General features: G+C 36.7%; 1 protein-coding gene across 3 annotated transcripts in view; it reads right to left on the bottom strand.

The window, feature by feature from the left end:
* Positions 1–15,908, bottom strand: part of SMARCC1 (SWI/SNF related, matrix associated, actin dependent regulator of chromatin, subfamily c, member 1) — a 129,823-nt gene that overhangs the window by 68,208 nt on the left and 45,707 nt on the right. For 2 of the 3 annotated variants that reach the window (XM_012720447.1, XM_012720448.1), the window contains exons 11-15: positions 12,821–12,945; positions 9,016–9,075; positions 4,939–4,941; positions 4,604–4,641; positions 2,471–2,592 (exon numbers count right to left, since the gene is read on the bottom strand). In XM_012720447.1, coding sequence (XP_012575901.1) covers positions 2,471–2,592; positions 4,604–4,641; positions 4,939–4,941; positions 9,016–9,075; positions 12,821–12,945 — 348 coding nt within the window. The remainder of the gene's footprint in view (positions 1–2,470; positions 2,593–4,603; positions 4,642–4,938; positions 4,942–9,015; positions 9,076–12,820; positions 12,946–15,908) is intronic. The other variant, XM_004676221.1, reaches the window with a different exon arrangement.

Here is a 15,908-nt window from a genome sequence, read left to right as displayed (position 1 = left end):
GATTTGGTGATGGGAAACCCATGGGGATTACAATTGAGATGAAAAAAAAAATGTGAAAAATGATGTAAAAATAAACTTTTTAATAAAAAAAAAAAAAAAAATGGTAAGTGAATACGCAATACTGATCTTTAGACAATGGATTATACAAAACATCAAAACAGTTGACCTGGCAACAAACTGCTAAACAAAAGAACAGAAAAAGACAATGAAATTGAAAATAGTCAGTTTGTCAGTTCTGTTAACATGGTTGAAAGGTTTTGTTTGGGCCTCAGAAACTTTGTGGTAAACTGAAACTTCAAAACATTCCAGCGATTTATTTACACTGCTTTTAAAAAGACCATAGGACCCCCGGTTCCTGTGGCATAGCAGGTTGGAGTGCAGCACTGTGAAGCTGACCAAGGCCTCTTCAGCATGAGTTCAATCCCTAGCCCATAGGGCAGGGCAGACCTCTCCGTCTAGCCCACTGCTCCCCTCAGTAGTGTACTTCTGTTCCTCTCCCCACTCGGTCTCTGGTGAATTCTCTCATTGACCCTGCACCTCTGGCCGGTACCCCAGAGTTCTGTATGCATAAATACATAAAATCTTTAAGAAGACCATTGGCCCAATTTTTGACAGTTAGATAAAGGCAATGATAATTACACAAAATATTACAGGTTACAATCCTTGTTAATTAATCAAGTCTAGTGCACTATATAAATGAGCCAACTCCATCTAGCACAAAGTTTTGCACAGTAATATATACTGAAATTATATGGAAAAAAGCAAATAAGTAGTCTGAATATATATACCTGAAAACTAGGAAGATAATTATTTTTTAAGATTTATTTACTATGCATACAGAATTGGGGTATAGGCCAGAGGTGATGGGGCCGTGAGACGCTTCACCAGAGACAGAGCAGGGAGCAGAGGGTGGGTCAGGAGAGGACTGCCACGCCATGTGGTTCACTTCCGGGACGGAGACAGAACTAGCACTGAAGTGGCTGAGGCTAACTTCCAGTTCTGCGTTCACCTTGCACCACCAGGGAACAAGTGCTATACATATGTTATACAGACAAAACTTTCCAAATTTTACTGTAAAAATAGTTGCAAGCATAACTATATAGCTCTAATACACCTCTTATTCTCACCATTACAGGCTAGGAAGACTTATCAAAAAAATAATTTTTCTGGGGGCCTCCTTGGTGGCACAAGAGGTTATGTCTCAGCACTACGAAGCAATCCGCAGACACTGCAGCATGAGCTCAATTCCTAGTGGTGTGGGAGCTGACCCACACTGCAGAGCAGTCTTCTCCTGTTTTACCCGCTGCTCCCCTCAGCAGCATATTTCAGTGAAACCACCGATTTTGCTCCCCATTCTGTCTCTGATGAATCCTCTCACTTCCTGTACTACTGGCCTCAGTTGTGTATGCATAAATAAATTTTAAAATAAATAAAACCAATAAAAAATGTTTTTTTCTACCAAAAACAAAATTCACAATGCTTAGTCATAAGCATTTTCTTTGTCAACATGTATGTTTGAAGTACAGGCAACTAAGTCCTTAATTTCTGAAAATAAGTAGAGGAAGAGTAGGTATTCAGAATCAGGAAATGTGGGAGTTCTTCCAATCATGAACTGTACAACTTTAGCAAACTTCAAACTGAAGGATAAATTGGAATATTACAAATACTTCCACTGCCTAACAGTATGTTCAATGACATGCAAAGGATACCATGCAAATGAAAGTATTTTTGAAACCTATAAAAACTTAAAAATTGTATGATGCTATGACTTTTCCTATTTTTAATTTTAGAGGAAAAGAATGCTAATCTCTTGTGTCTTCTTAAGCTTATTCAGCTAGTGAGTTTTAAAATCAACAAACTTTCTATTTTGGAAGAAAAAAACCAGTTAGCAAAAATAATGTTTTTAAAAAGCAACTCAGTATTTACTATTTAGCATGTAGTATAACATTACCAATTATTTACTGAAGGGAAAATGATGACAGTGATGAAAGATCAATTACATAACATCAACATAAATTTCATTACAAAGCAACACAAAAATCTGACTTAAGGACTCAAACATGTAATAATGAAACTGAAAAACTAAATTTCAACAATTTAACATAATAATCAACATAAAAAAGATTGACCTTAAAAGAAGATATTTTTTTAGCTTCTATTTACAAAAAGATTTAAGAGCATTCAGAATAGTTTAAAATAATACATGCACAAAGTTCCAAATCAGAAGTAGAACTTCCGTTTTTAGACAATGAGGTTTGACTCATTTGTAACTAATTTCATACCCGTTAGGCTCAAACATATAACATAAAAAGCAGATTGCAAAGGAAAAAAATACAATCACTGTCCATCTCCCTTCATCTAGTGTGACAGTGACTACTGTTGTAGACTTCAGCAGAATAGCATAAAATGATTTCAAGGAAATTTCCCTCTTCCCATGTACCATGTTCACAAATGTGAAGGGCCCACTTACCAGTTATAGTCAAACCACGATGCATAGCTAGGAATAATAATGTGATTGGTCTGCTCTGTCACATTATCTTCACCAGGGTCAATGGACCGGGTCTGATCACCTTTGCTAGGATCTTCATCCTCCTAAAGGGAAGTTGTCAGATAAAAAAACAAACTACAGATAGAACTGTTCTACAATATCTTGCTTCCTGTGCAGCTCTACCTAATCTTAGGTGCCCAACTCTAAATTATTAACTCTCAAGTTACTCATAGGGAAGTAATTCAGCGATACCAATAAAGAACCAAAAGATTAATGCTGAGTATCTGTTAATGGCTATATGAGCATTACTGCATTAATACCTCATGAATATAACATTACTACCTACTTTATGGATGAGAAAAAGATGCAAAGAGCTAGTTATAAATAGAATATAGGCCCTCTCTGGTGGCAGAGCAGGTTAAAGCGCGGCACTGCAAACCAGCTGCAGCCATCCAAGTTTGATCCCTGCCCCAGAGGTGACCCACATGGCCTGGCAGACCTCTCCTGACCCGCCCGCTGCTCCCCTCAGCGGTACTTCTTCAATCTGCCTGTGCTGCTTCCCACTCTGTCTGTGGTGAATCCTCTCACTGCCCCTCCATCTCTGGCCTGTACCCCAGTTCTGTATGAATAAATAAATCAATCTTTTAAAAAATAATAAATAGAATATAACACGAGAAACTCCAGTTAGGTGGTCTATACTCTTAATCACTCCTACAACTCTAAGTTAGCTGATTTTCAATCAAATTTATAGAGGTTTTACAGATGACTGCATCTAGAGACCTGGTGTTGCTAATACAATAATTCAGGACAAATGCTTCATGTCAAAATACTACATTTGTCATTCTGTCAGCAATTAAGAGTATTTTAAAATAACTTTATTGTCTAATACACAGTTTATATTCAAATAGGTCCAAGTATCTGAGAAATGTCTTTTATAGATTTTCCTTCCCAATCCAAAACTTGACCAAGAATCCTAAATTATGATGTACTAACACAACTGGCATTAAAAAAACTTACAGGTAAGTTCTTTGACTTTCTACTTTGTCTCTTTGACTACCACACAATAAGATTTATTCTGACTGATAAATCTTATTACAAACGAATACTTATTAATGATTAAAATAGCTTTTAACTAAAGTATGGTTTTAAAAATTACAAGAACAATTCAATTGAGGAGTCATATGTGCAACAATCACAGGCAGAAGAGTTTTTTGAAGTACTTTTCTGGAAATCCTGTCATGAATATGTTCATTTCTTGAATATAAAAAAAAATTTCCTTAATGTAAAAAAATAAAAGAACTATCTATTCAGCAAATTAAGGATGCTATATCCAGGAAATCAATCTTCAGTGAGCTAATTAGTAACCATCAAACACGACTCTCTTAAAAAATTGAAGAACTATTTATTAAAAAAAAAAGTAAAAGAACTATTTATTAAAAAAAAAAAGTAAATGGCCCTCCCTGGTGGCGCAGCGGGTTAAAGCACAGCACTAAGAAGTCAAAGCCACTTCAGCATGAGTTCAATCCCCGCCTGTCCCGGAGGTGACCACATGGCGTGGCAGACCTCTCCTGACCCACCCACTGCTCCCCTCAGCAGTGGACTTCGTCGATCTGCCTGTTCTGATCCCCACTCTGTCTCTGGTGAATCCTCTCACCCTCCGCATCTCTGGCCTGTACCCCAGTTCTGTATGAATAAATAAATAAATCTTAAAAAAAAAAAAAAAAGTAAAATTCGGGCCCTTTCTGGTTGCCCAGCACTATAAATGAGCTACAGCTGCTTCAGTGGGTTCGATCCCTGGCCTGGGAGGTGATTCACATGGCCCAGCAGACCTCTCCTGACTTGCACGCTGCTCCCCTCAAGAGTGCACTTCCTCGATCTGCCTGACTGCTCCCCAATCTGTCTCGTCTTTAGCGAATCCTCTCACTACTCCTATACTTCTGACCTATGCCCCAGTTCTGCATTCATTAGCAAATAAATCTTAAAAAATAAAATAAAAACAGAGGGCAGTCAAGGTAGAATATTTCTAAGAGCAATTCCAATTAAGTGTTTCTACTCGGTAGACAGGGCTTTTAGTGAGCTATTCCTATAGAACACTGAGCCTAATGAAATGATTACCTTTCCTCCTGTTGCGACAGTTTCTTCATCCTGCTCATCTGCAAAAATCAAAACATATAATGTATATTAGAAGCAGATAAATGCTATCTGAATTACTTGGACTCTTCAAAGTTTAAATAATTACTACTAGGCAGAAAGAAATGAAACATTATTAAACGAAATTCATCTCAAGTAATTCAGAAAATCAGAATTAGACATAGAAACAGAACTGAGCAGAAATTCACAGCATAAATACAATTTTCTAAGGGAAATTTATTACTAATTACTATTTGGACTTACTGTTTGGATCTTGCCTAATAAAAGGTAAGGTATTTGATTAGGAGGACAACTCTTACCTTCTGAGGTTTGGTGAAACAAAGTAATGACATTATGGATCCAGAGGAAATGATAAATGAGAAGTAAAGAAAGAAGTAATAATCAATCCCTACAGTCAAAATACTGGTAAGATTATTAATACATTCTAAGGATAGGGCACCTAATTGAGAATCTTGAAAAACTAACAGGAGTAAAACATATAAAATATAATTAAGCAGTTGCGTTCTACAAAGAAAAATAAAAAGTGCTGGTGTAGAAAGGATAGAAGGTTATGGCAAAAAAATCTGTATTACTAAGTTCCCATAATATTTTTTAGTAGTTATTATGACCACGGGCAATGACTAAGGCACTATAAAATTCCAAGAGAACACAGGGAAGCCATTTTCTATTCATTCATTCAACAAATATTTCCAAGAATTTGGGACTTGAAATACATGAAGTAGTTTAAAACAGGGAATCTATAGTCCATAGACTAAATCTGGCCTACTGCCTATTTCTGCATGAAACCTTGCACTGTGCATGAAGTATGGGAATTTGTCAGTGATTTCCTAGTGAACAGTTGACTTGTAAAAGGGTGGTTCACTGTGTCTAGACTAAGCAAAAAACATGGTCTATGAACAACTTCTGGCTTTATTTCTAGGAGCCTAGAATTTTGAAGTGGCTAGACAGATAGTACCCCACATGATCAATCCCCCAATAAAACCACTGGGTTTAAAGGGCAGAAATGCTATGTATTTCTTTATTTTTGTTGCTAAGGGAAGAATCTATTCTCTATGACACTTTATGTGTTAGAAAAAGTATGAGAAAGCCATTACCCAAATTTTGTGTAATTTTTCTTTGCAATCTCTCTGCTTTGGTTTCTTACGTTAGTTGTAATAAATGGTAGCAATGACTATAGCTATATACTGAATCATGGGGTCATGAGTCTTTTTAAAAGAATTTCCTACTACACCTGTGGAGATAAGTGGATTATATATTTTTTAATGGTTCAAAGGAAAATCAAAAGAAAACTGTATTGTGGCGCATAAAAATCAAATGAAATTAAAATTTCACCAGGCATAAAGAGAAGTTTATGCATGACTTACTGTTCACATATTACCTACTGCATAGGGTAGGGGTGCATTTGCATCACAATATCAAAACTCAGCAGTTCTGAGAGGGACTATATGGCCCCCAAACTTAAATGTTATCTAGCCCCTTTCAAAAAGTTTGCCAAACCCCTAACTCAGAGGATGTAAAGAATAATAATTTCATGGGTAATAAGGAATTAACATTCATTCAGCTTAGTGTTACAGAGTGTCTACTAAGTATCAGTCATTTGTCCAAATGCTAACAACATAATGAACAAGATTAGATTCCTGTCTTTCATGGAGTTTACATTCTAGTTAGCAGTGGCAAGGGATGGGAAGAGAAAATTACTAATAAAAGATATTCGAGGGCCCCTCCTTGGTGGTGCAATGGATTAAAGTTCAGCACTATAAAGGCTAGCCGCCACCATTTCAGCACGAGTTTGATCTCTGGCCAAGGAGGTGACCTACACGGCTCAGCACACCACTCTTATCTTGCCCACTGCTCCCCTCAGCAGTGTATTTCAGTATTAATTGACAATTCTGCTCCCCACTCTGTCTCTGGTGAATCCTCTCACTCACCACATCTCTGGCCTGTACCCTGGGGTTTTTGTATGCATAAACAATCTTTTAAAAAAAGATTATATATGCATACAGAAGTGGGGTACAGGCCAGAGGTGTTAGGATGGTGAGAGGATTCACCAGAGACAGAGTGGGGAGAAGAACAGGCAGACTGACAAAGTACACTACTGAGGGGAACAGCAGGCGAGGCAGGAGAGGTCTGCTGCGCTATGTGGGTCAGCCCCTGGCTAGGGCTCAAAATCGTGCTGAAGCGGCTGAAGCCAGCTTAGTAGTGTTGTGTATTAACCCGCTGTGCCACCAGTGAGGGCCCCTATAAATAAATCTTAAAAAAAAAAAAAAAAAAAGATACTGAAGATTGAAAATTGTTGTACAGAGTAAAGACAAAAAAATATATCTAAGGGGTAATAGGGAGGTATATCCTTTAAAGCAAAGAACTTGGAAAAAATTCGGAAAATGTGAAATATAAGGTAAAACAGTAGAAAAGGACTAATAATACATTCCATGGAGAGGAAGCAAGTTTAAGTGGCTCAGGCAGAGATGGACCTGACAACTTCCAAAAATAAAAATAAAAGGCTGTCATGATCATTAATACAGGCTGAGAAATGAGCATAAAAGCAGAGTATAATTATAAAAAGTACTGTCAGAAAGTTAGAGACCTAGACTTGAAACTGTTTTGCCACTTACTAGATATGTGATTGGAATGTTACTGGGTCTCTCCAAATCCTTATCTCCTCATCAACAGGGCTAATGTGTTTTTTTTTTTTAATTTTTTTTTAAAGATTTATTTATTTATTCATACAGAACTGGGGTACAGGCCAGAGAAGCGGAGGGTGAGAGGATTCACCAGAGACAGAGCGGGAAGCAGAACAGGCAGATCGACGAAGTCCACTGCTGAGGGGAGCAGTGGGTGGGTCAGGAGAGGTCTGCCACGCCATGTGGTCACCTCCAGGGCAGGTGGGGATCGAACTCATGCGGAAGTGGCTTTAGTTTCTCAGTGCAGTGCTTTAACCTGCTGCGCCACCAGGGAGGGCCAGGCTAATGTGGTTTTATGGTGAAATGTAAATACATATAACACATTGCCTAGCGATAGTCATATGATATAGAGACGGATACTACTGGGTGATTTATAAATTGCAGAGGAACACCTGCAAACTGGAATAGATGGTGCAGTATATGGTAAATGACTATTACTACCAATGGAGTCATCCAGTAGTACACAGAAACTATTTTTACTAAGTAACTAACCAAAATCAACAGCAAAAGCTGCCAAAAATGAAAGTTTCTTTGTGTTACAGTAAGCAAAGATTAACAACTTCTGACAAAATGGTGGTAGCATCACTTAATAATCTCTCCTCTGGTCAATATATACTTTTCAATTGTAATTTAACAGATTTCTGCCCCTAAGGAAATCTTAATACCCAATGGGAATAAGCATCTATTAGATAATACAGAAGAGACACCCTTCTTACTGGCTCCTAATATAAAACTTAACAAATGTTCTCCTTCCTCCTAGATGCAGGCAAATTTGTTTTTACCTCAATCCCTGGATCTTTCAGAAATATCATTAAAGAAATGAAGACTGGGTATATTTAGGTAGGTGGTACATGAGGCAGAAAATGAGGCAGTTTGAAATACAAACAGCTGTTGTGGGCATGATTCAAATTATAACTAATATTGAAAGTCTGATTTTTATTCTCCTCCGTCCTTCTCCCAAAAATCTGATTCTTAAATAATACTTGTAAAGTCTGTCTTCACCGGGAATAAAAGGCCAAACAATTTGAAACTCTATAGATCCTAACTGTTCAGCTGTGACCAGCAACATCATTACCCATAACCCTTATGATCTCGAACTCAAACTGTTTACAAATATACAGGGAAAATCTCATATTTAGAGCTAAAATATGGTCAATATATACTTTTCAATTGTAATCACTACTCAGTCCCAAAAATTGGCTTCAATTTCATTCCTTTGATAAAATCTATTAGAAAATACTCTTAGAAGTTATTTTACTTAAAAGATAGCAAGTTAATTCCTTTTCAGTATATATGGTAAAAAATGTGAAATACCATTTGAGACTCTCCTACAGGCCTGCAAAGTATGCATATGTTTTCATCAATTTATATATGCTGTGAAGCATATATTTCAGAGAACATAAAGTACTTAATTACAAGTACTTCTTTAAAATGCAAATAGATGATTTTGGTACATTATCACTTTGCTAGTTTGCAGGAAAATTGTAAGAACAGATGACAGAAAATTAAATTTCCTAATATGGTAGCAAACCAAACAATGGTCCTAAGGTAGCCATAATTACACGTGCTGGAAAACACCGAAAGCAACCAAAAGCATCATCTCTAAGCAAAGAAGAATTATCAAAAAAAAAAAAAAAAAAACCTAGTAGTCAAGAGAGAAAATAACACAGAACTGTATAGAATTTTCGGTTTTACCTAGATCTGCTACAGTTCCTCCTTTAACAGGTGTATTTTCACTATCTTTCTTCGGATTTACTAGAAAGAAAAAAAAAAAAAAAAACATGTTTTAGGGAGAAAATTCTACTTGCTTTTTTTAAAAGATTTATTTATTTGTTCATACAGAACTGGGGTATAGGCCAGAGGCTCAGGGGCGGCGAGAGGCTTCACCAGAGACAGAGTGGGGAGCACAACAGGCAGATCTACGAATTACACTGCTGAGGGGAGCAGGGGGTGAATCAGGAGAGGTCTGCATTGCCATGTGTATCACCTCTGAGACAGGGATTGAACTCGCACTGAAGCAGCTGCCGCTAGCTTATAGTGCTATTTCCTAACTTACTATGCCACCAGGGAGGCCCACATCTCTTATTTTTAATATACTGACTGAGTCATGAGTGAACCATTAGCTAATAAGCCCTAAATAGATGAAAAAGTGTGTTTATAATTTTCACTATTCTATAACCAATATGCTTTCACATTTATTGTCATGTGTGCATATAATTAAGATGGGTGCAAATTAAAACTACCACTGGATGTACATATTTTAAGATTTAACCGATATAGTCAAATTGTGTTAAATGACTTCATCAATTCATACTTTTAACCAGTAGCACTAGGGATTACGCTAGTAATCTCAAAATGTGTATACTTAGGAATCAGCTATGCTCTGGGTTTGAAAATGTGATGGACAAAAAAGGTTACTTTAATAACGTATATATCCCTGGTAAAATGAAGTGAACATCCTTTTATTTATTATCTCTGTAGTTTTGATAAAATTATCAGTACATAATATTTTAAAGTTTTAAGAATATTTATGCATACTTAGGGTAACAATTCTTTGTTAAATGAACAGTAAACAAAAACTGATTAAATTTTTACATATAACATAAACGGAAAATGTTAAATAAGTATTTACCAGAATTTTAAGTACTAAAGAAACAGTTTAAATCTTAATCATTGATTCACATTGCCAAATTCACAATAAATTAAATAAATAAACATGGGAGTATATGTGAATTATCATTATTCTACACTAATGAATTCAGTCACTCCTATGTCCAATCATATATATCACGTACTATAATGTTACAGTTCAATTACCACCACCTTCATCAATTTTATTCTAAAGTAAATAATGGATTACTTTTGTGGATTTTCTCATCAATGTAACCTTAAAAATACATTTTTGTGGTCTGTATTACCTAATTTCATATACTACAATATATTCAGGTAAAAACACATAAGAAATATCATTTCTTCTTAAATTTACCACTGAGTATTTTTCCAATAGAATACTGTTTATAAACAGGAACACCATGGGCCCTCCCTGGTGGTGGCACAGTGGGAAGGGGGGATGGGGTGAGGTTAAAGCGCAGCCTGCAAGCTAGTCGCAGCTGTTTCAGTGTGAGATCGACCCCTGGCTCTGGAGGTGATCTACATGGCATGGCAGACCTCTCCTGACTCGTCCACTGCTCCCCTCAGCAGTGTAATTTGTCGATCTGACCTGCCTGTTCTGCTCCCCACTCTGTCTCTAGTAATCCTCTCACCGCCGCTGCACCTCTGGCCTGTACCCCAGTTCTATATGCATAAATAAATCTTTAAAATAAATAAATAAATACACAGACACACACACACACACACACACACTATAACCCTTGCAGCAACTACTACATAAATATTCCAAAAGCAAATGGAAATTAAGATAATCCATTGAGACACAAAGTAGTTGCCAAGGTATGGGAGAGGGACTAATCTAGATCAACCCAAAATACATAACAAATTTTCAGTAAGCTGGGAAATGCCTGGAGTTGATATAGTGGTGGTGGTTGCATAACACAGTAAATATACTAAAAAAACCAATGTGTACATTTTAACATGATGTGTTTAATGTTATTAAGTGTATTATTTATACTCAATAAAAAGCTAAGCTATATAAAAAAGGAACAATGCAAGTTCTAAAAGAAAACCAAGTTTCAACCACAAGAAAAGCAACTTCTAAGAGAAAAACTAGATCACTGAAAGTAGTGGAATAAAGCAAGAAGGGAGAAAATAAAAAGAACAAAAATATAGCATGATGGTAAATTTATACCCAATCAAATCAATAATATGTTAAATTTTAAGTGGACTGGATGTTCCAGTTAAGAACAGAAAATACCTAAATTGGAGTAGGGGTAATTAACAATATTTTTCCTTAAAAGTGACATATTTTAAACAAATAGAAAGTAAAAGGATGCAAAAGAGACAATAAAATCACAAAAGGTAAGAAAAAAGGGTGTATCATCTATGACTGCTACATTAAAGTCCTGAGTACAATTAAAGACTAATAAAAAAATATGTATACATAAAGAGGGTATGGCTAGGGCTTCTTTGGTGACCTAGGGGTTAAGTCTCAGCATTATCACCATGACATGACTACCTGAGTTCGATCCCCAGCTGGGAGCTAACAGGTATACGATGCAGCAAACCTCTTGTCTCACTTACTGCTCTACTTGGCAGTGTATTTCAGGGGATCTGCCTGTTCTGCTCCACATACTACCTCCAGTAAATCCTCATCCCTCACACCTCTGGCCTACACTGCAGTTCTTGTATGCAAGAATAAATAAAAATCTTTTTAACAATAATTAAAAAAAAAAAAAAAGGGTATAGGTAGGTAAACATTTAGATCAGGGAACCCAGACTTTACAACAAGCACTTTTATGACACATAGAGAGACACATGATGTAATATTAGTAAGTCCAGAAAATATGATGAGTTTAAATCTGTATGTCCTTAAGTATCAGTGCCTTTAAATACCTGAAGAAATTTATGAATAAAAGGAAATATACACAAACCCTTAATCACAGTTCTTCCCAAAACTGACTCAATAGGTTAAACTGTATATATATAGCACTCATTTGTATGAATTTTGTTGGGATTAACCACTATTAATTTTTAAGAAATAATATAATGGTTTATTTTTACATCATTTTGTGCCTTTTTCCATCTCAGTTGTAATACCTGTGGGCTTCCCATCACCAAATTATCCATGTGCCATCACTACAGTCCAGTGTATTTCCCTCCCCCGCTGTTTTTGATCCCATTCCCCACTCCACCCTCATAAAATGTCTGGTATATAGCTGTTCATTATTATTATTTTCTCGTCTGGTTCTTTACACTCCTACTATGAGTGAAACCATCTGGTTATTTTTCCTTTTCTGGCTTTTTCACTAAGCATGATCTTTTCCAGTTCCATCCATGTTGCTGCAAAAGGCATGTGTTTATTTATTTATTTTTGGTTGCTGAGTAATATTCCATTGTGTACATGTACCACATCTTTTTAATCCAGTCATCCACTTTTGGGCATTTGGGTTTTTTCCATGTCTTTTCGATTGTAAAAAAAGCAGCAATAAACATGAGGATGCAGGCTATCTTCCTGAATAAGTGTTTTTGTGTCTTTTGGGTAGATACCTAGGAGTGGGATTGTTGGGTCATATAGAAGTTCCTTTTTTAGCAGTTTGAGGAACCTCCAAACAGTTTTCCATAGCAACCGTTATTAATTTTAAACCATTATTAAATATAGCAAACTTCTTAATCGGTGTTTTCTCAATAGACAAGTTGCAGAAGTACACACAAATAACTAGGTAAGAGAAAAATCTCATAAATGTTAACCCTAAAAGAGGCAATTATTCATCTTTGAAAGATGAAAACTCAGAATGCACAGCAAAGAATGAATCATCCTGTGACATAACTAAAAATTATTAAATCCTGTCATATCCTTTTACAATGTAGGCAGAAAAATACAAACCATTTTTTGGAAGCACAACTTCCTCTATGTTGGGTACAGGTGTTGGGTCTTCCATGTCCTTGGTAAGATCTTCTTGTTCATCTTCCTCTTTCTGACTTCGGCGCTTCCCATATAGACTTGCTTGGCTAAAATACATAAGATATGTAAAATATAAACAACACTGATTATAGCTAACTAAGACAAACTATTTCAGAGGCTTTATCTTCACTGTTAAAAATCTGTGTTCATGGCCCTCTCTGATGTACAGCGGGTTAAAGCACAGCACTAAGAAGCTAAAGCCACTTCAGCATAAGTTCAATCCCTGCCCCAGAGGTGACTCACACAGTGCAGCAGACCTCTCCTGGCCTACCCGCTACTCCCCTCAGCAGTGTTCTTCAATCAGCTTGTTCTGCTCCAATCGGCCTGTTCTGGTGCCCACTCTGTCTCTGGTGAATCCTCTCACTATTCCTGTACCTCTGGCCTGTACCCCAGTACTGTGTGCATAAAAAATCTTAAAAAAAAAAAAAAAAATCTGTGTTCAGAATAATTTTAAAAGACAAACAGGTGGGTCTCCTTGATGGTACAAGGTTAACTTTCAGCACTATGGAGCTATCAGCAGCCACTGCAGCACTAGTTCGATCCCTGGCCAGGAATCAGTAGACTTCTCCTGTCCCTCCTGCTGTTTTCCTCAGCAGTATATTACAGTAGATTTGCCTGTTCTGTCCCCCACTCTGTCTCTGATGAATCCTTTCATCCCTCTGGCCTATATCCTAGCTCTTGTACGCAATCAATCAATTGACAAATAGGAATCAAGTAAATTAGATATACCCTGAAATAACAGCTAATCAGTCAAAAGGAAAATGAAAGCTTTGGGCATAAGAAATGAGCACAGAATCCTATTATACAAACTGCAGAAAGTACACTTAGAAGGTACTTACATTAATGTGGGCCCTCCCTGGTGGCGCATGAGTTAAAGCACAGCACTAAGAACACTAAGAAGCTAAAACCACCTCAGCATGACTTTGATACCCGCCCAGGAGGTGACCCACATGGCCTAACAGACCTCTCCTGACCTGCTGACACTCCCTTTACAATGTACTATTCTGTCTGCCTATTCTCTCCCAACTCTGTGTCTAGTGAATCTTCTCATGGCCCCTGCACCTCTGGCCTGTACTCCAGTTCTGTATACATAAATAAATCTTTAAAAAAAAAAAAAAAAAAAGGTACTTACATTAATGTAATTGAAAAATACCTAGTAAGAAAATATGCAATATAATTTATCTCAGGTCATAAATATTTACTTCCATCTAAACATAAGAAAATGCAGGCCCTCCCTGGTGGCACAGTGGGTTAAAGCGCAGCACCAAGAAGCTAAAGCCACTGCAGCATGAGTTCAATTCCTGCCTGCCCCGGAGGTGACCACATGGTGCAGCAGACCTCTCCTGACCCGCCCGCTGCTCCCCTCAGCAGTGTTACTTCGTCGATCTGCCTGTTCTGCTCCCCACTCTGTCTCTGGTGAATCCTATCACCGTCCTGCACCTCTGGCCTGTACCCCAGTTCTGTATGTATACATAAATAAATCCTTTTTTTTTTTAAAAAAAGAAAAAGGAAACTGCAAAGCAGAATTACTTAAAACAGTAATAATTCTTTTTGTGGAAATTACTACTGCTCTTTTACCACCAGTTCAATCAAATCACTATTTCTTTTAAAGACTAATATATGCCAGAATTATATCCAGATGGAGTGATTTCTTATCTAGAGGAATTACAAGGAATACAGGAAAGAAATCATCAGTTGCTTCATATAATGTGATATGTACCAATACTGAAAAGTAAGTAAAAGTATCAAGAAAATATTGCTCAGAAAAGAGTCAAGATTGAATATGACATGTAAATAGTTATGTGAGAACTGTAAAGACAACGAAATAAACAATGTTTCAGGATGAGTTAAAAACAAAGAAGCTAAGTCTTGGAAAGGAAAAAATTAGTCTTGGAAAAGAATGAGAAACAATCTAGGGCATAATAGCAAGTGAGAGTGGAAAAATGAAAAAACTAACTATTGTTTACAATAGGTAAGACATGGCAACAACCTAAATACCCCAAACAGATGAATGGAGTAAGATGTGTACCTGTACACACACACACACACACACACACACACTCATACACGCACGCATATGTGCACAAGAAATAAATACCTTTTAGCTATCAAAAAATGTAATTTTTTAATATTCATGGCAACATGGATGGAGCTGAAAGGGATAAAGCTAAGTGAAATCAGGACAAATATTAGATGCTGTCACTTATATGTAGAATACAGTAAAACTAAGCAAATGTTCAGATAAAGCCAAATTAAGACATTAACTTTTACAAGTTTGACACAAGCTATGCAACCTCTGTTGACAGACAAGGTACGGATGGAGAGGAAATGCTCTGAAAAATCAGACTTTCCACGCTAACTCATGTTATGACCTCCCTTTTTTGTTTAATCATAATATCAAAATATTCTGAGCAACTTTCAGTTTACAATCCGAGTGCCTTAGCCTCATAAGGCACTACCTGACAATCAAGCACTGCACAGGGTGAGAAATTCTTCTTGAAGTCAAAAGTAAACTGGCTGATTAATAAAAGCAAATGGCTGTTATTGCAAAGTCTCTCTCATTGCCCAGACAAAGGAAAACCCAAATCTCATGACTCTACTATCTCACATAGCCTTCTATTCAGTTTCTAAAGAACCACTCAAATTTTCTACTATCTTGTCTTTAGATACAGAAATTCACCCAAGTTGCTTATTCAGAGCTAATCAAGTTTTCTACAGTGTAGACTTCAAGGAAATTCACTTAAACTTTCTAACAAGTTTTCAAAGAACTTTACTGTAATTTGATTTTCAAGAAATTTCCTCTTCCTTTCCTCACTTTACTTTTAGCCCCTCGGATGTCTCAATGAGAATAAAAGCCGTTAAGTAGTAGATAAGGTTTAAGGGACTTTATTTTGGTTAATCTTCACTGTGGTAAATATAGTAATATTAGCCTTAAACTTTGTGAATCTATGTACCTGTTTTTTTTTTTAAAAAGATTTATTTATTCATACAGAAGTGGGGTACAGGCCAG

This window comes from Condylura cristata, unplaced genomic scaffold (genome assembly GCF_000260355.1).
Source record: "Condylura cristata isolate star-nosed mole 26May11 unplaced genomic scaffold, ConCri1.0 scaffold00004, whole genome shotgun sequence".
Lineage (NCBI taxonomy): Eukaryota > Metazoa > Chordata > Mammalia > Eulipotyphla > Talpidae > Condylura > Condylura cristata.
The sequence above is the reverse complement of the archived record's forward strand: the minus strand, read 5'-3'. Positions and strand labels throughout refer to the sequence as shown.